The sequence below is a fragment of the Dromiciops gliroides genome, chromosome 1 (genome assembly GCF_019393635.1).
Source record: "Dromiciops gliroides isolate mDroGli1 chromosome 1, mDroGli1.pri, whole genome shotgun sequence".
Lineage (NCBI taxonomy): Eukaryota > Metazoa > Chordata > Mammalia > Microbiotheria > Microbiotheriidae > Dromiciops > Dromiciops gliroides.
In genome coordinates, this window is record NC_057861.1 from 696639963 (window position 1) to 696666549 (window position 26587).

Below are 26587 nucleotides of genomic sequence, written 5' to 3' on the forward strand. Positions count from 1 at the left end.
AACCAATGCAACTCAGATTAGAAGAGAAGCAAGAAATTGCAGAATCTTTGTAGCAACTTTGCTGGATAAAGGTCTTATTTCTAAATTATATAGAGAAGTGAATTAAACTTAAAAGAATAAGAGCTATTCCCCAATAGATGGTCAAAGGATATGAATGGGGAAGAAGTAATCCAGGCTTTAAATAGCAATAAGAAAACAATTATCTAAGGGGCAGCTAGGTGGTACAGTGGATAGAACACCAGCCCTGGATTCAGGAGGACCTGAATTCAAATCCAGACTCAGACCCTTGACACTAGCTGTGTGACCCTGGGCAAGTCACTTAACCCCAATTGCCTCACCACCACCACCACCACCCCCCAAAAAGAAAACAGTTAGCTAAATCACTAATGATTAGATAAATTGCACATTAAAACAACTCTGAGGTACCATGTCTTACCATTTAGATTTGCAGAGTTGACAAGGAAAATGACAAATACCAAAGGAACTGTGGGAAAACAGGTACATCAGTGCACTGTTGGTAGAGCCACTTATTGATCCAGCCATTCTGGAAGTAATTTGGAAACATCCTTAAAGTAAAGTAAACCGATACTGGGTAATTACTTCAAAGGGATCAAATAATGAGGAAAAGAACCCATATGTACAAAAATATTTTTAATAGTTCCTATTGTGGCAGCAAAGAACTGGAAACTGAAAGTATACCCCTTAACCAGAGAATGACTAGAGGTTATTATGGTCTATAACTATGGTAGAATAGTGTTATGCTATAAGAAATGGTAAAGGATATGGTTTCAGAGAAACCTGGGAAGACTTGTATGAATTGATGCAAAGGGAAATGAGCAGAACCCCAGGACATTTTATACAGTAGCAATAATAATTGTTTTTGGGGTTTTGCTGGGCAATGAGGGTTAAGTGACTTGCCCAGGGTCACACAGCTAGTGTCAAATGTCTGAGGCTGGATTTGAACTCAGGTCCTCCTGGATCCAGGGCCAGTGATTTATCCACTGCACCACCAAGCTGCACCTAGCAATAATATCATAAAGATAAACAATGTAGACCAACCACAGTTCCAGAAGAGTCATGATTAAACATGCTCTCCATCTCCAGGTAGTAGTGAGCTTTGGACTCAAAGTACAGATTGGAACTCCCCCCCCCCCCATGGATAATGCAGGAATTTTGACTATGCAGCAGATTTTTTATTTTTCATGCTTTCTCTGTGGGTGATGGGGGGGTGGGGTGATCAAGAGCTAAGAGGGCGAGAATTCAGAACTGAAAATAAAATTTACAGAAGTTAATGGAGAGGGGCAGCTAGGTGGCTCAGTGGGTAGAGGACCAGCCCTGGAGTCAAGAGGACCGAGTTCAAATCCAGCCTAACACACTTGACAGTAGCTGTGTGACCCTGGGCAAGTCACTTAACCCCCATTTCCTTACCCCCGTCTCAAACAAAAACCAAATAAAATTTTTAAAATATGATCCCCATTAACATATTTTGAGGTGGCTAGGTGGCACAGTAGATAAAGTACCGGCCCTGGATTCAGGAGGACCTGAGTTCAAATATGGCCTCAGACACATGATACTACTAGCTTTGTGACCCTGGGCAAGTCACTTAACCCTCATTGCCTCACCCCCCCCAAAATTAATGGGGGTTAGACTAGATAGCTTGCCAGCTCTAAAACATGGTAGTGAACGCTCTCCTAGTTTGTCTCGGTCTCAACATGTATTAGAAGCTACTGGCAAATTTTAAAAAATGAAGTACATTTCTACAAAAAGCAAGAATTATTGTTTTCAGATAGTCACCTTTGCACACATAAAGAAGGTACTGTTCATTTACTAGTCCTTGGCCCTCATTCCAGTGATAAATTATACAGGGCATGTTGTTTTTTCTCAAGAATAGAGAAGGATTAAGAGATAGGCATAGCGATTCAGAAATTAGAAACTTTTCTTCAGAATTATTAAGGACTATTGGAAATTTCCTATTTTCTTTTTTTTTCCCCATTACATCGTATGGTACTCAATAAATGCCTGTTAATTTTGATCATCAAAAATGGTAATACAATTACTTTTCAGTTTCTATAAAAGAAAGGAGTAGAGATCATTCAATCAAAAAACACTTAGTAAATGCTAGGCATTGGAGATAAAAACATAAAACCAGCATTTGCTATCCTCAGTCAGCTTGTGTTTTGTCAGGGGAAGCAATACTTACTACTTGTTGTTCAGTCTTTTCAGTTGTGTCTAACTCTTCATGACCCCATTTGGGATTTTCTTGGCAGAGATACTGGAGTGGTTTGCCATTTCCTTTTCCAGATTATTTTACAGATGAGGAAACTGAGGCAAACAGGGTTAAGTGGCTTGCCCAGGGTCACACAGCTAGTAAGTGTCTGAGACCAAGTCTTCCTGACTCCAGACCCTGTACTCTATCCACTGTGCAACCTAGCTGTTTGTAATACTTAAACATTTTAGTAAATACAGAAGCATTTCGAAGGCACATGCAGGTTCTTTGAGGCATGGCTCTAGTAGCTAAGGCATCAGGAAATGTCCTCTGTAGAAGATAGTATTAGACCTAAGCCTTGAAGCGTGCCAGGGATTCCAGGAGGCAAAGAGGGAATGTGTGCTAGGTACAGAGGCAGTAGGTGGAATATTGTATTCAAAGCTTATTTTTCAGGACTTTGCCTTGTTGAATTCTCTGAAATATTTAACACTGATAACTTTCTTCTTTCCCTCCTTAAATTTTTATGGCACTTCTCACCTGGTTTTCTTCCTATGTATTTGGCTCCTCTTTCTTAGTCTCCTTTGTTGAATCACCATCCGTGTCCCACTCCCTCCTTGTGCATTCTAGCCTATGCCTGCTTTTCTTCTTCTGCACTTGCTTTTAGTGACCTCATCAGCTCCCATGTGTTTTAACAATCCACCTCCATATTGACGATTTCCAAATCTGTTTATCCAATCTTATTCTCTCCTGAACTCTAGTCCCATATTACCAGCCACCCATTGAACACTTCTGAATTAATGTTCCTTAAGTACTTCAACTCAGCATGATCAAAATAGAATTCATGTCTTTTCCTTTTGGGTATATCCATCCTTCTTATCACCTGCATTCAGAGTCTCAATTTCAGTCTGATGCTCATCTCTGAGACATCTAGCCACTGTTTCCAATCCTTTCTGAGTCTGACTTTACAGGATCTTTTACATCACTCACTTTCTGTTCACTCACAGCTACTACCCCTAGTGCAAACCCTTCTTGCCTCTCTCCGGTGCTTCTGAAATAGCATCTTAAGTGATCTCTGCTTCCATTCTCTCTCTACTCTAACACATTCTACAAATTGCCAGTGATAGTTTTAAAACTTTGGTCTCACCTGTTAACTCCTTCTCAAGAAACTCTAGTGCCTTTTTACTGTCTCTAGGATAAAGTATGAATTCTTCTATTTTACAAATGTAACCCTTTCCTATGTTTTCATGTTGATTTCACATTATTCTATCCAAATTGACCTGCTTCCTATGCCCCATAGACAATATTCCTTTCCTAATCTCTGTATCTTTGCATAGTTTTTCCCCCATTCCTGGAATGACTTGAGGGAATCCTATATACCTCTGCTTCCTTGGAAACTCAGCTCACATGTCATCTCCAGCAGAATACTTGTCCTGCTTCTTCCCTACCCCTTTACTTCAGTTGCCAATGCCCTACCTCCAGAAATAATTTTGTATTGAATTGTCTTTGTTGATATTATTTCCTTCCCTTCCTTCAATAGAATGTAAACTCTTTGAGGGCAGATATTGTTCATTCTTTTCTTTGAATTCCTCTTTCCTGGAACATAGACAGAATAAATGTTTGATGAAATTGACCAGTTTGCCTATAATGTAAAGTGTGTGAAAGAAATATTACATGTGTGGAATAGTATTGTGCTGTAAGAAACGATGAGTTGGTGGATTTAAGAAAAATCTGGAAGCACTTACATGAACTGATGCTGAGTGAGATGAGCAGAACCAGGAGAACAGTGTACACTATCAACAACATTGTGTGTTGATCAACTGTGATAGACTTGACTCTTCTCAGCAATACAATGGTCCAAGATAGTTCCAAAGGACTCATGATGGAAAATGTTCTCCAAATCCAGAAAAAAAGAACTGTGGCATCTAGATGAAGATTGAATCATACTATTTCTTTTTTTTTTCTTTTTTGAAGTTTTTCCCTTTCGCTCTGATTCTTCTTTCACAGCATGACTAATGCAGAAATAGGTTTAATGTTTTAATGTGATTGTACATATATAACCTATATCAGATTGCTTGCTGTCTTGGGGAGGGGTGAAGGAGGGGAGGGAGGAAGAAATATTTGAAACTAGAAATCTTATAAAAACAAATGTGGAGAAATATTACATGTAATAAGCTTGAAAATATGAATTGAGACCAGATTGTGAAGGGCTTTAAAAGAAAAACGAGTTTGTATTTTATCATAGCAGTAATAGTCACATAGAATTTTCTGACTAATGACATGGTCAGACTTTTAGGATGTTGTGTTGATCACTGTGAGGAAAAACAGACTGAAGAAATTTGATGCCGGAAGCCCAAACAGGAGTCTGTGGCAATAGGTCAGGCAAATATGAGAAGGACCTGAACTAGGGTAGTGGCTTTGGGAATGGAGAGCCAGGGTGTATATGAGTGATAATTTGATCTATAGGAGAGATGACAAAAAGGTTAGCAAACAGTTATTGAGTAAAAGAGGAGCATGTAGAATCTAGTCATGTGCTGAAAGAGAAAAACTGAAACCATGGGAGTCAGTGGAGTGAGTGAGAGGTGTCAAACCCAGCCCAACTCTCAGACTGACTCCCAGTACCACCTAAATGAGATTAAAATATATATATATATATATATATATATATATAAAATCAGGAAATGTCCAACAAAATAAATACAACATAATGTTAATTTGTGGGGTTTTAGGTCAATATATAGCCACTGGGATCCATTTTTTTTTTCCTAAGTGAGGTAATTGGGGTTAAGTGACTTGCCCAGGGTCACACAGCTAGTAAGTGTCAAGTGTTTGAGGCCGGATTTGAACTCAGGTCCTCCTGAATCCAGGGCCGGTGCTCTATCCACTGCACCACCTAGCTGCCCCATTTTATTTTTTTATGGGATTCATTTCTATTTGAGCTTGATGACACCATTGCCTTAATTCATACTGTATAGGCAATGGACTACCCAAAAAACTCGCTGTCTCTCTTTTAGATTGGGGTGCTAGAACCAGTGTTGGTTCCCCCCAGATCCCAGTATTTCCCTAAACCCAATTTACCCCTTCTGTAAGAGTCGATTGTCCAGGCATTGGTTTAAGATAGAGCTGTCAAACACAGTGCCCATGGACCACATGCAGCCCACAGCATTCCTGAGTGCTGCCAAACCAGATCAAAATGTAATTGGGAAGTATCTACCCAAACAAACAAAATACAGTAAAATATAAAATATAATATGGTTTTCTAAGTTAATATGTGCTCCACAGGACTCCTTATGTACATTTTCATGGCCCTCATTTCTATTTGAGTTGGCTACTCCTAGTCTAGAGAAGTGATTCTCAGAGGACGTGCTACACTTCTTTCTATACGTGCTATATCGGGTGGACTCGAACCTCCATAGTGTGCTTATGAATCTTCATTGCAAAGAATAATACTGTGCTGTGAGTTTAAAGCCAAACCAGACCAAAAAAAGACATTCAGAACCTGTGTAGAAAGAGAAGAGCCTAGTGTACGAGCCTTGAGCCCGAAGAGAATCAGCAAATAAATTGTGTGTGAAGTTGGAGGATTTAGCAGCAACACAATGTTTTGTGACATATTTACCTTCTTAATTACATTGTGCTAAAAATTAGTTTCAGTCTCTAGTCATCTACCAACTGTGGCTAGGAAAGAAATGGTTGATTGTGGAACTCTGTACTTGGTCAATATGTCATCTTAATTTTTACCACTTACTAGCATTGTAAGGGAAACATTTAAGTGTTTGGAAGGCCCTTGAGAGACCATCTAGTCCTATTTCTCCCATGGAAAATATTTCTTAAATAGTACTGACAGGTACCACTTCACAAGGCAGTCCATTACCTTCTTGAACAGCTCAAATTGTTAAAGTTCTTTATTTATGGTAAGCTTAAGTCTACTTTTGTAATTTTTTCATGCTCTAAAGTAAATAACATCATTCACAGTAAATTGATGGCTTTCACTTTGCACATTAGCGATTTGAAAAATACCATTTAGGGGCAGCTAGATGGTGCAGTGGTTAAAGCACCGGCCCTGGATTCAGGAGTACCTAAGTTCAAATCCGGCCTCAGACACTTGACACTTACTAGCTGTGTGACCGTGGGCAAGTCACTTAACCCCCCATTGCCTAAAAAAAAAAAAAGAAAGAAAAATACCATTTAACAGTGAAGAAAAAGGGTCCAAAGTCACAGGAATACTAATGATGAGTAAATATAACTTGTTGCTATTTTTATTATCCTAAAACATAAGTTGATAGTATTTCATAGCATCACTTTAAGAGATGGATTAGTAAGAAACCCTTCTAGATATGTCTACCTTATGTCACATCAGCATTTATTCTGAAAATAAGCTTGGGTTGTTTTTTGTTATTGTTTTTATTCAAATTTTATCCTAAATATTTAATAACAGTTCCATTTCTTGTCACCTTAATTCCATTCTAGGTATATGGTGCAGTGGCCAGGAGTACGGATACTTCGTCGCCAGGAACTTGATGCCTTCCTGGCTCAAGCATTGTCTCCCAAACTTTATGAGCCTGATCAGCTACAGGAACTCAAGGTAATTAGTAAACCCAATGTAATTGTCTTGGGAGGCCTTTCTTTCTATTACAATGTGATCATCTGAGGACATCATTTCTGTAGCAAATCTATAATTCTTGTAATGTGGATGGCTTGCATAGGTATTCCTTCCTAGTTATGAATTCCTATCACTTGAATTAGAAATACACATTCTTTCTTTCTTACGTTCTGAATTTTTCCATATTTAACATTTTTGTTGATTTTTCACTATAGGAGATTGGATTTGAATGCTTTATTTTTAAGAGATCATTCCAAAGCCTAGTTTAGTCTTCCTTCCCCTCCATCTTGCCTGAATTTTCCTTTACATGGCTTGTTCCATTATTCCTATTCAAGTGAATGAATGAATGAATAAATGAGCTTTTGTTAAAAGTACTTACTAAGTGCTGAGCACTGTGTTAAGTGTTGGGGATATAAATGGGAAAAATGGAGACTGTTCCTGCTCTTCAAGAGCTCACACACTAAATGGGGGAGACAGCACATAAAAGGAAGTTCAGCTGCAGGACAGATTTAAAGACCTGAAGTCCTATGGTTTCAATGGCAAGGCCTAGGGTTCTTCAGATTACATAATTAAATCAGATGACAGTGCCAGGGGATTACAGATTTTGTAGGTAGGGCAGATGGTAGGCTTTGTAGTTATCCATTGTTTTCAGAGAAGTGTAATTGTTGATATCAATCTCATTCAAATTGTAGGAGCATTCAGGTACCTTTTGAAAAGGGAAAAACAAAGGAAGAGGATGCCCCTTGATGGTGGTGTCAGGGCTTCCTACCACTTGTGTGTTGTAGATGGGTTCTGGGATAGTCAGGGGCCAAGAGAAGGGAAGATTCAACATTGTGATCTTTGGTTATTATTTAACATTATATGCCTTGGAACTTTTCATTCTAATTCCTTTTGCTCCTTCATTGTTTTGCTCAAAATTTCCTCAAGTTGCTACTATTTAATACAGTAGCACTATGCTTTGTGTATTTTTTTTCAGTATATTATTTATCATTAGCTGTGCTTAACTTCATCACGGGGTAGTTGTCAAGGAAAAGTTCTTTGTAAACTTTAAAAGCGCTATATTAATTTGAGTTATTGCTGACAAAATCTTAATTGTTTTCTGAATCTGTCTTTATTGAGAGTTCTCAGTAAATCTTCCTTTTCTTACATATGTATATAGAAATTTTAAATGATGTCTTTTTAACATTATATTCATTTCCAAATAATCTCTTTCCCCTCCACATACATAGAGCTTTCCCTTGTAACAGTTTTTTTTTTTTAAGAGAATGAATACAAAGTTTAGCATTCTGATATTTTTAACTTATTTAGTTTTTCCACTATTTCTTATTTTTCCTGTCATTTCCCCTATTTTGGTATTTTCCCAAGCAAAGTTTCAATAACAAGCACTTAAGTGTCTGCTGGGCACTGTGCTGGGTGTAGAGTACACAACGACACAAAGGAATAAGTCCCTGACTTAAAGGAACTTAGAAGGAAAACAGTATGCCTTTACCTTTATAACACTGAGCCACAGCTCAAGAATGTACACTGGCATTTCTCCCCCTCCCCCGGATTCTTTTCCAGTAAAGCATTTTTTCCAAGTATAACCCTTCGGCTTTTTAATTTCTTTTGTAGGTTCTTCTATCTCCCTTATTTGAGATTCAGCTAAGTTTCTTAATTTTCCTCACTGTTTCTTAAATGTAGTATTTTGGTGTTGAAACATCTTGCTCTCTAGACTCTGTTCCAGCTCAGGTGACTTGTAGCCTTCCTGATGTCTTCAAAATAGAAACCCAAACTCCAATATAAAGTCAGATATAGCATTCTGGATGGTGAGCTGGATTTGCTGTCCTCAACACCTAAATTCAAGTTTCCACTCTGACACACCTGTCTGGGTGAACCTGGACAAGTCACTGAAACTCCTATTCCTCAGACAACCCTTTAAGGCTAGAAGTTGCTGAGCAAAGGCCAGTCCACATTTGTAGAGGAAGTTTTTTCACAGGAGTGGCTTATACTAATGAATTAAAAGGTTTGAGCTCCCTTGAAAAAGAAAATGTTTCATTATTTTCTTCATTTTGTAGAACAAGTTTTTGTACAGAAGAACCTTTTATCTTTGACTTTTCTTTGGTATCACCTGGTCTGAATCGGATGCTAACTGTAGTTGTTCATTCCTTGTGTTCCTACCCAGATTATTTCCCCCTCCCCACCTTCATTTTCATATTGCATGACAGTGGTATTGTAAATATTTTAATTCTAGTGTGGTACAACCCCTCTACCTCTACTTCCTATTTCTCTTATATAGATTTTTACATCAGTATTGACATTCCAGTTCTGAAAATCAGATCACCGGGTATCAGGTATGCCCACTAAGCCTTATTTGCCATCAAGTTTTTATCAGTAGTTCATCTTATATTCCATCTTTCCATTTCTGGATGGACATACACGATAACCTTGTTAATATTTTACTTCTTTGGAGAACTTAGCACTAGAGCAGTATTCCCCTGATATCTTCATCTGCAGGCTCAGAATTCTGGTTTAAGAAAGATACATGTTGAATATAATTAATCTCATTCCTCATAGTTTTTTTTCTCACTTGTCTTGCTCCCTTGGAAATTCCTATTTTCCTTGGAGAGTGCAACTTGTACACAAAGCTGATATCTTTTTTTTATTTGTAGGGAAAGCTATCAAAAAACATTGCCTATGTCTATAGGATAGGGGAACAAAAAGATTGCCAAATGGAAGATGCCAAGTGAGGAGGAAATCAAAGGCACCTTCAGCTATGAAAATGCTGAATACTTTACTCTAGGGATAGCTTTCATTTACATATGTGTCTAAGTGAAGTTGTAGATTCCAAAAGGCAGGTGAAAAATGATCTTCTAAAAATGGTTTATCTGATGCTTTTAAAAGATTTTAATTTTTTTCTCATTTTAAGGTAGTTAGGATGTTTTCTACAACTTATAAATAATTTTCTGCTCACAATTTATGATTTAATAAACTCTTGGTTTTTCAAGGGTTCATTATCCAACCTGTTCTTTGCCCACAGTTTATCTCCATTATTGTTGTCTTAACTTTATGACCATTTTACTGCTTGTTAACACCTCCATTGCTTATCTGAGATTTTAACAACTCATTAGTTCTTCCAGTCAAGGGTTTGGTGGAAGCTGAAACTATTCAATAAAATCGATTTTTTAGAACTTCATTTTGTTCATGTGCTCTTGTCATCCATTGCCATAAATAATGGAGTTTCTTTTCATAGTTCTAACAATGAATGATTTTATTAAGTATTTTCTTTTTTATTCTTAGGAGATGTTCCTTGGTTACTGGCAAGCCAACAGTAGGCATTCATTTCATTTTGAAGAATTGGCATGGTAGAGTAGAAAGAGTCCTGGACTCAGAAGACCTGAGTTCAAATTCTGACTTTATGCTTGTGCAACTTGGGACAAGTCACCTAAAGGCTCTGGGCCACAGCTTCCTTATCTGCAAAGTGTGAGGCTTAATGTAGATGATCCTTAAGGCCCATAGAACTCAAAATCTATGATTCTGTCATAAAGGAAAGGGAAATATCTTCCCTTAATCTTGCCTTTAAAATCTTGACCAATTTCATTTTAGGTGCAATATGGAGAGGATAGAAAAATCACAAACTTTAAAAACTACTTTAACATGTAAAATTATAAACATATCATATAAAATATATTAAAAGTGAGTTATTAATGCAGTACTATGAAATTAATACATTATTAAGTAATTAAGTGATTACTGATTAAATGCCTATTTGCTAATATGAAAAATGTTTCGTTTCCATACCATTTGACATGTAGGCTTCTCAAGCATTAGTACAGTTATGTTTAGATTCTTCATTGGTGATAGGGAGTGAGATTAGATAGTAATTCATTTCACTACTTTGCCATTTTAACAATCACATGTACTTTGTATAATTGCTATTGAGAAGGTACAATGTGCAAAACACAAAATGGCATATACTAACCTTTCTCTTAGCCTAAAACGATGAAAGAACTGTGTGTTATCTTGGTACAACTTTCACCTAAAGTAATAACATTTTCCAAAGAACCCTTTCTCAATCAGTAGTTAAAGAAGATTTTAAAGTGTGTATGGACCATCTAGAATGATTACATTTTCTTTCTTTTGTGCTTGAAAAAAAAATACTAACCATTTGTAGTATTTTTGTATTTTTAAGGCCTTCTACGTGCCAGACCCTGTGCTATGTGCTTTATACAGTCTTATCTCATAGTAGTCCTATAAAGAACTGTCTGCCTGGAAAATGGTTTTGCGTTGTAATTTTATTTCAATAAGTGCTTGGATGGGGGCAGCTAGGTGGCGCAGTGGATAAAGCACCGGCCCTGGATTCAGGAGGACCTGAGTTCAGATATGACCTCAGACACTCGACACTAGCTGTGAGACCCAGGGCATGTCACTTAACCCTCATTGCCCTGCAAAAAAATTTTTTTTAATATATTTGTGTGTGTGTGTGTGTATGTAAATAATTTAACTGTTTTCTCTCACAGCCTAGCTAATGTGGAGATGTTTTCCATGACTACTTATGTATAACTTATATTGAATTGTGTGCGTTCTTGGGGGTGGGAAGGGAAGGAGGAAGAAAAGTTGGAACACAAGGTTTTTTTAAAATTGATGTCAAAATTTGTTTTTACATGTAATTTGGAAATTAAAATTCTAAACAGAAAAAAAATTATCATTTCTGGCACTTGTTCAACAACTCTTTTGTGGGTAGAAGGGAAGAAGGGAGTGACTTGGAGTAGTATGTGTCTTAGAGATGTTTAGGGTGTTTCCTCTTCACAATCATAAACTCTTATTCTCAGCCATAAAAAGCCCTAGATTATGACTAGGAAGAGGAAATGTTATTCCCTGTGTGCAGGATAAAAGCAGAATAGTTCTCTGTGTGGAAACTTGTGAGAGGACATCCTCCCATGTTTGAAGTAGCTCCTTTGCTGTCACTTTGCCTGGCTGCTTTTAAAGAAATTTACATATAAACATACATACATACATACATATATAAGGTATGATTCTGAGCACATTTCTCCTGTATATGTCTACTCTAAGGGGGAAATTATTATTTTTTAATAAAAAAATAACATATGATGATGATGAAGAAGAAAGAAGAAAAATAACATAGGAAAGGAAAAGATTTTACCCATATGTAAGTAGGGTTTAGAGTAACAATTGTGAACATGTTTCATTTACTTGGGCAGCTGATTCTCTTCCCTTTGATATCACTTCCCCCATTCCCTAATTTCAAAAGGCCTCAATTATCCTCACTGTTTCTCAGTCAGTACACAGGGGAAAGGTGCATTTTGCTGGGTCCTGAAATTATCATTTCCCTTGTCAACTTTTTGACTAGGAATTGGAAAATGAAGCTTGTATCTATTGTGGAAAGAAAAATAGCTGTTGTTTGTATAGTGACTAGATCTTTGAGTTGGGCATCCTACCTTCAAGTACTGGTCTTGGTGCTTATTAACTGTGACCCTGAATAAGTCAATTGACTCTCTGAGCCTGGTTTCCTCATCTATAAAATGGAGATATTGTGTAATACCTATCTGAGAAGATTATTACAAGAATATTAATAAACTTTAAGCTGGTTGTTAAACTCTTACTAACATTATCAGTGAGTGTGCATATATTTATTACATATGTCTAGCAATATTTGTATTTATCAGCAAAGCTTTTGATATTTTTCATATGTAGTATGTATATACTGACTTTACATGTGTGCTATATGTATGTACACATATATACGTACACTCTGTGTACATATACAAACACATATATATATATATATGTATAGGGCTGTCACAAGAAGATCACTAGACTTCTCATTCTAACCCCTGTTCCACTAGTTTCTAGTTGTGTCAATCTCTGTACACCTCAGTTTCCTCCTCTGTTAAAATGAATATAAAAATTATTTACCTCCCTCACCAGGTAGTTTTTAAGATCAAATGAAGATTATCTAAAACACAAAAGGTATATAAGGTGGTATTATATACATATGTATATATCATGCTTGTATATAACTATATAAAGATACATAAATAAAGATAGATGGGCAAGTTGATAACAATTTAAGTATATCTTCAAATTAACTTTTATTAAAGACATGAATAAGAATGTCAACTTTATATTGCAGAAATTCAACACTGTGTGGTCAAACCTAGTAATAAGGGTATGTAGGAATGGGCATGTTAAAAGGCCAGTAATGTCTATGAAAAATTCAATTCACCATAGTTATTATTGATGGCTTTTCATTGGCTTGCTCAGGAGCAAAGAGGACTAGAACAGGAGTTAGAAGTCCTAGGTTCTGGTTCTAGTTCAGCTGTCTATTAGTTGTGTAACCTTTATTTCCTCATTTTTGTAAGAGTGATAATTTCATAGCCTACCTCACAAGATTGTTATGGAAATGTGAAATGAGGTGATATAAGTAAAAATACTTTGTGTGCTATAAAACATTATAAACATGTATAGTTCAAACTCCTGGCATTCCTTTATTATCCAGTGCTATCCTAAGCTTTCCAACCTTATCTCCTGCTTCTTCCTCCTGCATAAATGATTTAGCTAAACTAGACTTCTTCCTCTCCCCCCCCACCGGAAAAAAAAAAAAACCCAAACAAACCATATACTTTACTTTCCCGTTGCTGTGACTTTATTCAGACTAGTTCTCTATTCTTGGTGTGTCCTTACTCTTCCTCTTTACCTTTTGACTTCCTACCTGTATTTTAAAGCCCAGTTTAAATGCTATCTCCTCCATGAAATGTTTTGGGAGGTCTAGATAGAGAGCTTGACTAGGTAAGTAAAATGGTCATACCTTTCCAGGACTGGGGAGCAGGGGAGGTGTAGGGAAATGAATGTCCTAGCTGAATTCAATGAACTGGAAAAAAAATTTGACAAACTCTTTGCTAGCTGCTAAAGGCTGATTTGATAGCACCAATAAGATTATTTATATTGGGCTTTAGAATCCATTCTCTAGTTTTTGTTCTTCAAATAACAGATTTATTTTATTTATGTTTAATATTAAAATGTTATTATATACCCTATTAAGTTGACAGCATGGAAGATGTGAGAGAAAACAGTTCGGTATTAGAAAATTTTCATCAATAATTACAAACTGGGGACAGCTAGGTGGCGCAGTGGATAAAGCACCAGCTCTGGATTCAGGAGGACCTGCATTCAAATGTGGCCTCAGACACTTGACACTTACTAGCTGTGTGACCCTGAGCAAGTCACTTAACCCTCATTGCCCTGCCCCCCCCCAAAAAAAATTTCAAACTAAGTCATTTACATATGGATAATCAGGCATTAACCATATTCTTGTTAGCATATGAAAGGAAAAAACCTAAGATTGATGGAAATTTGTAATGAAAATTAAGCATGGAAGTATGCAAGCATAAATTAGAAATGTATGTTCTAGTTATATGTACATAGTTAAAATAGAGTGAAATATTACATTCTTTTCTTCTCCGCCCCCCCCCTCCACCCCAGTTCTGGTCTATTTACTGTTAAGCTTTTTGACAATCATATTCTTTAATCGTTTGAACTTGAATTACTTCAACTTCCAAAACTAAGTGGTTTCTTGCCTGTAGAGACTCCCCTCATTGCAGATAGTTTCATGAGTTGCTATGGCCAAAATAGTTAATTTCCTGGTGAGGAACTTCAGACAACAGAGTCCGTCACCAGCTGGCATACAGTATTTTAACTTCCAGGAACCTTCATTCTGCTGACTTCTCAAGAAATTTTGGGATCTTGATTCCACAAAACTTGGACATGTAGAATCATTTTTTAATCCATCAACCATTTATTAAGTGTCTATTTATGTGAAACTGGGTGTACTTAGCTGGGAATCCAAAGACAGTTCAAATTGGAAGACTCTTCCCTCAAGGTGCTTAGGGCCTGACTGACACTGATAAATTCGGGGCTCTTTAGAAGCCCGCCGAGTTCTTTGTCTGGTAAAGAAGCTTCCCCAAGTGGTGCATTCACTAGGGAGAATGCCGAGTAAGGGTTGAGACCCCCCAGAAGGTGCAGCAGCAGCTCTGTGGAAGATCACTGTTCCTGGCATCGCACTGTTTGGTAGAGGACATTGTAAGCCTCAGTTTGCCTTGTGACAGCTTTGGTTCATTTCCCTTGTTCTGTCTTGTAAAGGGTCAGACAGAACAGCTCTAATTCCTCTTCTACCAGATAATTCCTCAAATTCTTGAAGGCATTCTTGTTTGTTTCTGCAAACTCTTCCCATTCCCCTGGTCCCCAAATCTTCTCTAGGTCTTAGCTGATGATATTCTTTTTTTCCCCTGATGATATTCTTATAGCATGATTTCAAGGTACTCAACTTTCCTGGCTGCTTTCTTCTAGACTCTTTTGCTTATCTATTTCCATTTTAAAATGTGGCACCTAGAACTGAACACATTACTGTGTGTGTGCATGCACGTGCTAGTTCTAACAGATTGTGGTAGAAATATCGCCAGAACTAGTTCTGGTCACTTCTCGCTTATTGAGATTGTAATCTACTAAAACTCCCAAGCCTTTTTCAGACAAATTGCTGTCTAGCCATGCCTCTCTCCGTTTGCTTTTAATCTTTCTTTTTTTTTTTTTAAACTTAATTTTGAGACTTTACATTTATCCCTATGAACTTACGTCATCTTCAGTTCATCTCATGTTTTACTCTGTCAGAATCTATTAAAATACTACCATCCAATTTGTTAACTATCTTTCCTGGTTTTATGTCATCTGCATACCATCTATTTCATCATTCAGGTCATTGATTTGACAAATAAATGCTGCAGGAGTAAGTACAAATCCTTGGAATATCCTAAAGACCACCTTCTAATTTGTTATCAAACCATAAATGATTTCTCTTTGCATCTGGCCCTTCATTCATTTGCAAATTTACCTCAAAGTATCAGCAGTAGCTTTAAAAAAATATATAATGCCAAAAAAACCAAACCAAAACAAAAAAATCTAATGCCTACAGCATTAGATTAATGGAATCAATCTGATAACCTTGTCAAAAACGAAGCGAGGTTGCTCTAACATGGCCTTTTTAAGTCTACTTCGATATGAAGGGTTGTGGGCAGCCACACAGAATAAGATCCTCTAGAGTTAGACAAAATAATCAGTGTCTTAGATACCCACCTTATTTGCAATGTTACTACTGGAGACTGCTTCCTAACAGCAGCTTAAGTAGGCAGTAAGTGGGGTAGAGATTCTTTTAGACAGCATCATCCTTGACCCTGGCTAAGGACCCTGGTTCCATAATGAACACTTGCTCTTAGGCAGTAATTTTTTCTTTACCTGCATCCTGTATTCAGAAATTGGAGGCTACCCATCTTCATTTGTTAGATTTTTCCTCTTTGTGCCTTTCATGTACATGTGCTATAATCAGTCAGTAGCATTTGCTTAGTACATTGGTCATACATAACAAAATTAAATCCCCTATAAATTTTTATTTCATCATTTCAGATTGTTTTACCCTTATAGATAAGGGCATTGTGAAATTGATCATTTAAGCAAGAAAATTACTAATTATCTGATGTCTCAATGAAAATGTTTCAGCATGTTTTTAAAACATGCTCTTATTTGTTTGACACAACCAAAGCTCATTTATACTGTAAGGAGATGTATAACAAGGCAGAATGGTAAAAATTAGATAGCACTCATCAGACTGAAGAATGGGTTGAGGTTTCAGCTTGTTGGCAGTGGGACCTTGGGCAAGTCATAAATTCTCTGTTTAAGTTTCCTCTGTTAAGTCTTGATTTCCTCTTCTTTAAAGTGGGGACAATATTGGCAATAGCTACCCCAAAGAATGGTTGTAAGAGAAGTGCTACAAAACTTAGGAATTTGAGTTTAAAATAAGAATCATTCTGAAGAGTTTAAAAATACAATACAGAAGTTGGAATTAAAATTGTTAATAATGTTATTTAGCTAATGCATTTCCAATTTTAACTTTGAAATTTAATAAACATTTTAAGGGGGAATTATAAACTTTAGTACTATTATACCATAGAAGTTACTTTTTTCCATTTAAAGATTGAGAACCTAGATCCACGAGGGATTCAGCTGTCAGCTTTGTTCATGAGTGGTGTGGATATGGCGCTCTTTGCAAATGACGCATGTGGACAGCCAATCCCTTGGGAGCACTGCTGTCCTTGGATGTATTTTGATGGAAAACTCTTCCAAACCAAACTCATCAAAGCAAGCCGGGAGAAGATTCCACTCATTGACCTCTGTGATGGTCAGGTAGGTGACCAGAAATGAATATGATATAGAATTGTGGGACTCTAGTTTTATGTGAATAACATTGCTGTTTGCTCTCATTCGTGCAAAGAAATGAGACTTACCGTATCTCTAATCCACATACTCTGTATACTTAATCTGAAATGATGCTCTTGAAAACAGAGACCATGTTCCCCTGAGAGCTGTGGGTGCACTGTAAATGTGGAATAATTTGTTGGTTTTGAAGATGACCTGAGTCAAGACTTCCTTAGCTGAATGACACGTATATGTTTTAGCAGTTGACAAACCCAAATTTGTTACACATTTATGGGAAAATAGCTAAGTTTTTGAAATTGCTGTAACTGAGAGTTGGAGAAATAGAGCAATGCTTAGTGGACATCTAGGTGAGGCAGCATGGCATAATGGATGGTGAGCCAGCCTGCCTGCCTGGTGTCAGGGGAACCTGAGTGCAGGTCCTGCCTCTGAATGCCTACTGTATGTGTGACTTGATCATCTCACTTAACTTTGCAGGGCCCAAGCACTGCCAAGACTGTGTTACAGACCTGGGGGTGGTCTTTTGGCATTTGTGAAGTACTTTCCTCACCAGTCCAGGCTTTCTATTCCCCACCCACTCATTCCCACCTCACCTATGCATTCCTTTCCTTTTCCTGAGGAGAAATGATGGTGGTGTAGATTACTTTAGAGGAGGTAGTGGTAATCTTAGCGTCACCAGGGATAAATTCTTAATGATTTAGAGAAACCGAATCAAACAACATATTTTTTTAAGTTAATACATGAATTTTAAAACAAATCTTAAGTAATATTTGTATTTTCTATAGAAGTCTTGTTTGTGTACTTGGATGTGTATTTTTATTCATAGTTACTAACTTCAGAAGTTTTTTTATTTTATTTATTTATTTTTTTAAGTGAGGCAGTTGTGGTTAAGTGACTTGCCCAAGGTCACACAGCTAGTAAGTGTTAAGTGTCTGAGGCTGTATTTGAACTCAGGTCCTCCTGACTCCAGGGCCGGTGCTCTATCCACTGTGCCACCTAGCTGCCCCAGAAGTTTCTTTTTTAAAGAAAAAAATCTATAGAGACCAGAAATTCTAGTTTCCTCAATTCTTTTCAATACAGATAACAAAGAAACCAGTTTAGAAAAATAATAACTGTGCTAAATTTGCAGGATCAGTCAATAAATAATCAGTCATTAAGCATCCACTGTGTACCACGTACTATATTAGGCGATGGTGATATAAAATTAAAAGTTGAACAAATTAAATCCACAAAAATCTTCAACATTTCTATATTGCAATAGCAGCAACCAAGAGAAAATGAAAGGAAAATCCCTTTCAATATAATAACCCTTGCAGTCAAGTCTCTCCAATACTCCATGTCCTGCTGTCCTCCTCTATAAATGGTGATTGTTATTTTGTTAAATATTTAATGGTATTGATGTAAAGGTGAAAAAAGAGGCAATGAATACATGTGGATTGAAAGCAAGATTACTGATCTATTCGTTCAGCAGCCATTTACTATCCACTATATGTATCGCTCTGGGCTTGGCATATTTCTAAGAAGAGGAGTGTAAGTTGTTGCGCTATATCTACAACTGTCACTCTTTTAATCACTAAGGATTTTTAAAAGTTATATACAAATTGTCTTTTTTAAGATTGTTCCCAGATTTCTGAAAATGTTTCTTTAAAGGATTATCATTTTATCAGTTGATAGTTTTACAGTTAGATGTGTCCTAGTAATTTTTTTTCTTTCATTGTTAATTTATAATAGTTTAAATTGTTGGTAAAAAAAAATTTTTTTTTTAAATATGTTTATACATTTGATTTCTAGGCTGAGCAGGCTGCCAAGGTAGAAAAGATGCGCCAAAGCATCCTGGAAGGATTAAATTTCTCCCGGCAGAATCATCCACTCCCTTTTCCACCTCCTCCTGCTCTGCCTTTCTATCCAACTTCAATGTATCCTCGACACTTTGGGCCAGTCCCACCACCTCAGGGCAGGGGTAGAGGTTTTGCTGGTAAGTCTATGTGAAAGGCAAAAGTTTTGACGGATTTTCTTTTACTTTTCTATCTTTTATTGTGTCTAATCTATTCACATAAATTGCTAAAGTAGAATATGGCCTATGTTTCTAATGCTCTTTAAGTTGTCTACACTAAACACAGTATTTAGAGCTCACTGTTGTTAGCATTACCTATGAATTCTACAGTGGGTGTGAACAATGGAAGGGGGACGCCAATAAATTATATATAATTTCAAAGATCCATTTATCTCTACCAAAAGACTGGGAGGAAAATCAGGATCAAGAAATACTCATTTGAAAACTGTTCAGACTTGTGAATGTGACTAAAACCAAGATAGACACCCTCTCTTTATATCTGTAAGTGTGCTCTTTCATGGTTATGTAGAAATGATGTAACATGCCAAAGCCGAAAGAGAACCTACTCCCTTCTGTTGTTCCAGTCATTAGAACCTTCCAGAAACCAGCCTTTGCCCAAAGCAAGGGTTTACACATACTCTGGATCAACTCTCTGGAAGGGGTCCTGGGGAAGTGATACACTCATGCATTGCCAATTTTAACCAAAACTCTGTGGTGGTGAGTTGTTTTTAAATTGTTTAACAAGATAACTTGTTCCTCTATCAGTTTTTAGTGTAAGTTTTTTGATTAATTAAAGTCATATTTAAATGAGGAGGTCCCCACAACTTAGAACCAAGCACCAAGGTAATTCTTCCCTCCTGGTGAATCCCCTGTCTCTCTCTGCCCTGGGTCTAACAGGAGTCTATGGCTTTGGAGGCCCTTATGGGGAAACAGTAGCGACAGGTGCTTACCGTGCCTTCCGGGTGGCAGCCACAGCAGGACACTCCGCAGCCTTCTCTGGCAGTGACAGCAGCAGGACTAGCAAGTTACAGGGCGGTAATTATACCTACACCTTTTCTACAGCTTCTGCCAACAGCTTCTGCACCATGGTCTGATGGTCCCCTTCTGATGGCCTGTTTTTCTTCTTCCTTAACTGCTTAATAACTGCTGCCCTCTTCTACAGAGCATTTTTCCCTCTAGGTCCCTGTGATGGTATTTACTAACCGCTAGCCTCAGCTAGAATCTTTCTCCAGGCCTTAGTAACCTCTTAATACATTGCTGTGTCCTCTCGTGAGTTTTTCCAAATGGATTTAACCATCTTAACTAACTGATATTCATGATAAAAAGAACAAAAAGTGTCATTGTTTTGTATGTAATGGTGTCTCCCAGTAGAAGACAGTAACATTGGGTAGATTTTAATGTTGTACCAGAAATGCTGGCATAAAGTTTTTGTAAATTTTTTATAATCTGTTTTTCAGGAATATATTAGATAAGGATGATTCATTTGAAAGGGCTGATGAATTTTGCCTAAATAACATGGAATTTATGGCACATATTTAACATTGGTCATTGATTCCACAGTACAGGATAAGCTAGTTCTGTACTTTTATGTGGCTGATGTACTTTTACTATTTGCCAAGATCATCTTATCCACTCAGTCTATTCAATATGCTTATACAGCGTTGCAGGATGTATTTTTTTTAAATAGCAATAAGGTAGCAAAGAGTTACCTAAAAATGATCAGCCCCTAGTTATTTTCAGGCGTATGGGGTTGCTCCTCCCTTCCCCCTTCCGTTTCCTGTCTGCCTTCACTACCACTGTCTTCTCCCATCCAGGCCTCTCCCAGGATGGTTTCCTCCAGAGCTTACCTTTCCTCCCATTGTGCTACCTCACTAATTTCTCTGTTTGATTCTCTGCAAAGCTGCCTCTGCTCCTTGACGTAACAAAATGTTCCTCTGTGATACTGTTTATTTCCCCAGCCTAATCCTGGAGCTAGCTAATGGTTGGGATGAATTTCAGGGTTTGGGGATGTAGGGGTGGTTTAGGGTAAAGGACATTGGAAGATAAATCAGTTTTTCTCCTCTTCCTTAAGGGCTGGTAACAACCTTACCAAGACATGGGACTATGATATTATGTGAGGGAGCTTGAATCCCATTTCTCCCTTGCTCTGAGAGTTCCAGAACTACTTATAGCTCTGATGGAAACTCATCTCCACTGATACTGAGATAATCATAAGTTGACTCAAATAAATTCTTCCGTTTTTTAGACATGATTCTTTTTTCATCTATAGGCTCTGGTTAGGGTGTAGAACTTTGTACCATGTGTAATATAGCCATAATTAATCTATTAATTGACATTGAATACTTGTGACCCTTCTTATGCTTGTTGGTACTAGGCATTAAAATTTAACAAACAATAAGAAATAAAATGGAACGGGCTTTAAGCAACACAAAAATATAGGGAAAAAGAAAGAGCATGTCTTCTTTATCTAACAAAAAAGTTGCTTAGCTTTTTATATTTATAGCTAAACTCTGTTAAAAGGTGTTCTTAAGTAGCACACTTTACTGAATCTGTTCCTATCTCTGTAGTACCGTCAAATGAGATAATATATTAAGGCAGATGTTATATTGCTTAAGGAAAAGTAGCTATTATATACGTGACCTAAGGTATATTTTACATTATGTAGGGTTTTTGAATACCTGGAAGTACCATAACAAGAGGAATTCTAGGTTTTTAACAATTTTTTTTTAAAAGAGCAGCAGATCCAAGGCTTACACTGAGCTGGAAATAATTGGGCTGATTAACCTGATTTTTTTTTAAGAGTAACAAAATGCTCTTTTGCAACTAAAAAAACAGTAGACATAGATTTTCCACACAATAATAATGAAGTCTATAAACTAGAACAGGGAGTTGTATATAAAACAAAGTTGGGGAAAGAATTACATGCTTCCATCAAGCACCCTTAATTCTGTGGTTGTAAAGAATTTTTTTTTCTTTTTTGTGCAGGAGTCCAACCTATTCCTTCTCAGGGAGGGAAATTAGAAATAGCTGGCACCGTTGTTGGCCATTGGGCTGGAAGCAGACGAGGACGGGGTGGACGAGGGCCTTTCCCTCTACAAGTGGTTTCTGTGGGAGGACCAGCAAGAGGGTAAGTTCAATATAGGGGGCTTGTTCTTTGAGTTGAAGACATCTACACATTTTTTTTTCAAATTTAACTTTCTCTTTTGTTTTGTTTTTTGGCGGGGCAATGCGGGTTAAGTAACTTGCCCAGGGTCACACAGGTAGTAAGTGTCAAGTGTCTGAGGCCAGATTTGAACTCAGGTCCTCCTGACTCCAGGGCCGGTGCTCTATCCACTGCGCCACCTAGCTGCCCCTCAAATGTAATTTTTTAAAAACCCAAATACCTACCTAAATTAAATGGATTGAAATTAGTTGAAACTTCCTCACTTCAAACTTTCAGATTCAGAGAGCAAATGGTTCAGTGAAGTAAATGATTCTCAATAAAGCTATTATACTCTGTGACATTTTATTGATCTTTCAACCTTATATATACTTTTAGTTGTCAAATTTTGTCATATCTATATCTACATCATCTCTTATATCTGATGCATTCTCTATTCATTTGGCCACCTCCCTAAGTCAGAACCTAACCTCTTGCCTGGACTATTGTCATTGTTCTCCATGCCTTAGGTCTGTAAACCTTCCTTTACACAGTTGCTAAAGATATTTTCCTAAAGCTTTGGTCTGACCATGTTACACCCCTCTACTAAATAGATTTCCAATGACTCAAATGCAAACTTTTTAGTTTGTTATTTAGAGTTATTCACAACCTAGCTTTGATCTTCCTTTGTAGCCTTCCTCCCTATGACTCCCCACCTTCCTGTGTGTTACTGTACATCCAGTTTGGCCTTCTTGCCCTTCCTCCCATACAACCTTCCATCTCCCATCTTGTGCCTTTGCACAGGCACAAGATGCACGCCCTGCCTAACTCCATCTCTATCATCCCCAAGAAGTTTCCCCTCTTCTTCCCTGCTCCCCCAATCTCCAGCAGCCCTTCCTCCCAAAGTTACATGGTCTCTCTATTTTGTATCTTTCATGAAGGAGGATATAGTGACTGGAAAGCTGACCTTGAAGCTAGTCAACTCTCAGTTCAGATTCTGTTTAGTTACACTGACTACATAGTCCTACCTTCTTGGGTTACTTAACCTCTCTCAGGGCCACAGGCTATTCTCTAAGACTCTACAAGTCACCGAGAAGGTGTTGACCTTCATTGATTGGGGGAGTTTCTTCATACAGCCTTCTCTACAAGAACTGAGCCAGATTTATAAGAATAAAAGTCAATTCCCAATTGATAAATGGTCAAAGGATATGAATAGGCAATTTTCAGAGGAAAAAACCCTAAGCTTTCAGTAGCGATATAAGAGGATCCCCTAAATCACTGATAGTTAGAGAAATGCAAATTAAATTACTCTGAGCTACCACCTCACATCCAGCAGATTGGTTAAAATGACAAATGCTAGAGAGGATGTCAGAAAGGCTACCCTGACTGATAACACCATTTGTGGAGTTGTGAACTGGTCCAGCTATTCTGGAGAACGATTTAGAATTATGCCCAAAAGACTATAAAAATGTGAATACCCTTTGACCTAGAAATGCCACAACTAGGCCTGTATCCCAAAGAAGTCAAAGAAAAGGAAAAGGAGCCACCTCCACATAGAGAATTGATGGACTCTGAGTGCAAATTGAAAAATGTCTGTATCATCTTGTCTGGTATATCTAAGCTCCTTGAGGGCAGACATTGTTTTGCTTCTAGTTTGGTATACCTAGCATCCAGCACAGTGTCTGGTACATAGTATAGGCTTAATAAATGCTGCTTTTTTAAACTGACTAGTGTTTCTTTTGCTTTTCTTTTAAATGAAGATGATAGAAATAAGTCAGGATTATTTCTGTTGTTCCTATAGTTGATAAAGCATTTTAAAATAATTTTTGTTTGAATGTAAGCATTTAAATTAAAATAATTCCTGCTAGATTTGCCTTGTTCTTTAAGTGTTGAGTGCTGGGCAGTTTGGGTTGCATTTTGTTACTAGGGCAAAATGATTTAAAGTTCTATTTACGTTGATGGAAAACAATATTTTATATTTCCTCAGTGTCTTTGCATGAAATGAGTGTGTTATAAAGAACAATTCTTTGGTTTCTCTATTTAAAAGGTTTTTTTTGGTAATATAGATTTAATATTCACTATTCAGAACATTAAATTAAGCTGTTTGTGTCCATTGAATTTGCTTTCCAGGTATAATTTTACTTTATTTGAAGAATTGTCTATTTAAATTTAAAAATTTAAATAAGTTTATTTTTGTTTTATACTTTAGGCGTCCAAGAGGAGTTATTTCCACACCAGTCATTAGAACATTTGGAAGAGGAGGAAGGTACTATGGAAGAGGTTATAAAAGCCAGGGAGCAATTCAGGTAATCAAAAATTATTTCCTTGCTTTACCCCATATACTATCCTAAGTTGGTCCTCCACTTTGCATGGTTTTCAGAACTGGTCTCTGCAGGAAAAAGAATTTTAAATGATATCTTTGCTAGCAAATCATTGACATTGCGAATATTAGCATGTTGTTAAGGATAACAATTGTAAAATACCTTTCACTAGTAGATTTAATGAAAGTGCTCCAGATGATTTCAGGGACAAGTTTATGATAAGCATCTTTAATTTTAAACAAATAATTCAAGGGTTTAAAAAAAAAGATGTAAATTAAAATTTAAAAGGAACTTTTTAGAACTCTGTCCTTTCCCACTCATACTATTTTAGCCAGTTTCTGTTAACTTATTTCTCTTTTTCATTTTTTTTCCCAGTTTATCTGAGCATTTCCACCCTAGAAGATTGTAGTTGCTGTTTGATACCCCCTTTGTCCACTGTTACATTTGAGAATAACAACTAAAATGTCCAGCTTTTACATACTATACTAATTATACATGCATAAACAACACCATCCTTATTAAAACTTCTGAAGAGTAGTTCACTGTCATCATCTAAGTAGGCAATTCCTAATCCAAAACCCTCCATCTCAGAGGTTACACTTCCAGACACTCCATCCATTTAAATACAGTTACACTTCGTTGTTTTCCAGTGACTTTTAAAATCTTAGTCTTGGGGTGTGGGGGTCAAGGGGAAAGAATAAAAGCATCTGGGGATATGTGCAAAAGAAAAGGATGCAAGTTAATGATGAAATAAGTAAGCCAGCCAGCCAATACCAACGAAGAAGAAGAATTGCGGTTTTCTCAGTGGGGATCTATATTTTGGTCTGAAGAAAGTGGTCTTCATGGACAGTCCAGGTGTTGAAAATGTAGCATTCTTATCTGGTGGTACAGAGACTTGACCAACACTAGTAAGATCTGAACTGAGAGAGAAATGAAAATGGTAAATAGAAATGGAAATTATATCCTTATTGATGTCAGCTATCTGTGAATCTAATAATGGCACCCAGAGTTGGAAACTATTTGAACAAAGGGAAAATAAATTCTCTTGACATGTCCAAGGGATGTAGTATTCAGTCTCTAATTCTTTTTACTTCTTACCGCTAGCTAACACCTTGGTTTGTGCAGATGGATCCTAAATAAGTATATTTGTTTGTGTTCCAAATTTGAGGCATTGGCATGTCAAGAAATAGGTCATTTTTTAAAAGCATCTAGTTTGTTGTTAGCTCCATGGTGCCACACTCCACAGTTTTTTACTGACACACATGGCAATAAAGTGGTTATGATGACATGTATTGCACCAGGGGTTTGGGGTCTGTGAACTCCCAGGTCAGTCCACTTTCTGTATGATACAGTTCTAAAACTTTCATTCCATAAGATTACTGATTCATAAATTATTTTTAATACCAGGCATAATAGTAATTTTAGTAATTAATAAATTTATGGAAGCATGCAAAGTATGACTTTGAGGTTATGCTTTACCTATAAAATGTTTAAGAGGTTTAGAAGTGAAACAGTAAAAGAAGGCTTCACAGAAATGCATTGAACTCGATTTCGACTTTGAATGAAGCCAAATTTGGCAAAATGGAAAGAAATAAGTGATGTATGGAGTAGTATATCATTTGGGACCCTTAGACATCAGTTAGCCCCAACCTCTTCTTTTGTAAAGAGGATATTAAAACACAGCATGGAGGTTACATGATTTCAGCCTTAGGTCACATTGTCAAAGTTTGGACCCTTTGAGTCCAAACCTAGTGGTTTTTTCACTGTACCAGAACATGTTATTTTCAGTTTTCTGTAGTAGTTCACATTGTAGAAAACCAATACTGAGTATTTCATGACACAAAACAGCTCTAGGCAAACTTTGTAATGAATTGGTTTATAGTGCTGGCTTTTCATATGAAAACTTTATTAAACAAATTTGTTTTAAGGAAAACGCCTATACAATTATGGTTTCAAATTAGGGACATATGGGAGGCAAGGAGGGTGGTCAAAGAGTGATGCATTATAGTTAATAAATGAATAAATACATGTTCTCCACAGTGTATGTGCTGACTCCAGTGGTGGAGATCTGAACCCATTCACATCCTCACATCTTGTGCCTTTCTTGTCCATACCCTTCCATAACTCTTTCAGAAGGATTCGAACACACTGGTGGTCTTCCTGTTGGAATTTTGTGAAGAGATACTCTTTGCTTTTTCAAAGCTTTTAAGGATCATTAAAGGGCATGGAGAGG

General features: G+C 37.1%; 1 protein-coding gene across 1 annotated transcript in view; it reads left to right on the forward strand.

Moving 5' to 3' along the window:
* The window catches only part of FAM120A (family with sequence similarity 120A), a 156247-nt gene that overhangs the window by 117019 nt on the left and 12641 nt on the right, over positions 1 to 26587 (forward strand). Inside the window, 6 exon segments of the mRNA XM_043984196.1 lie at positions 6671 to 6785; positions 16821 to 17030; positions 18852 to 19035; positions 19792 to 19929; positions 21880 to 22021; positions 24243 to 24339. Of these exon segments, the coding sequence (XP_043840131.1) occupies positions 6671 to 6785; positions 16821 to 17030; positions 18852 to 19035; positions 19792 to 19929; positions 21880 to 22021; positions 24243 to 24339 (886 nt within the window).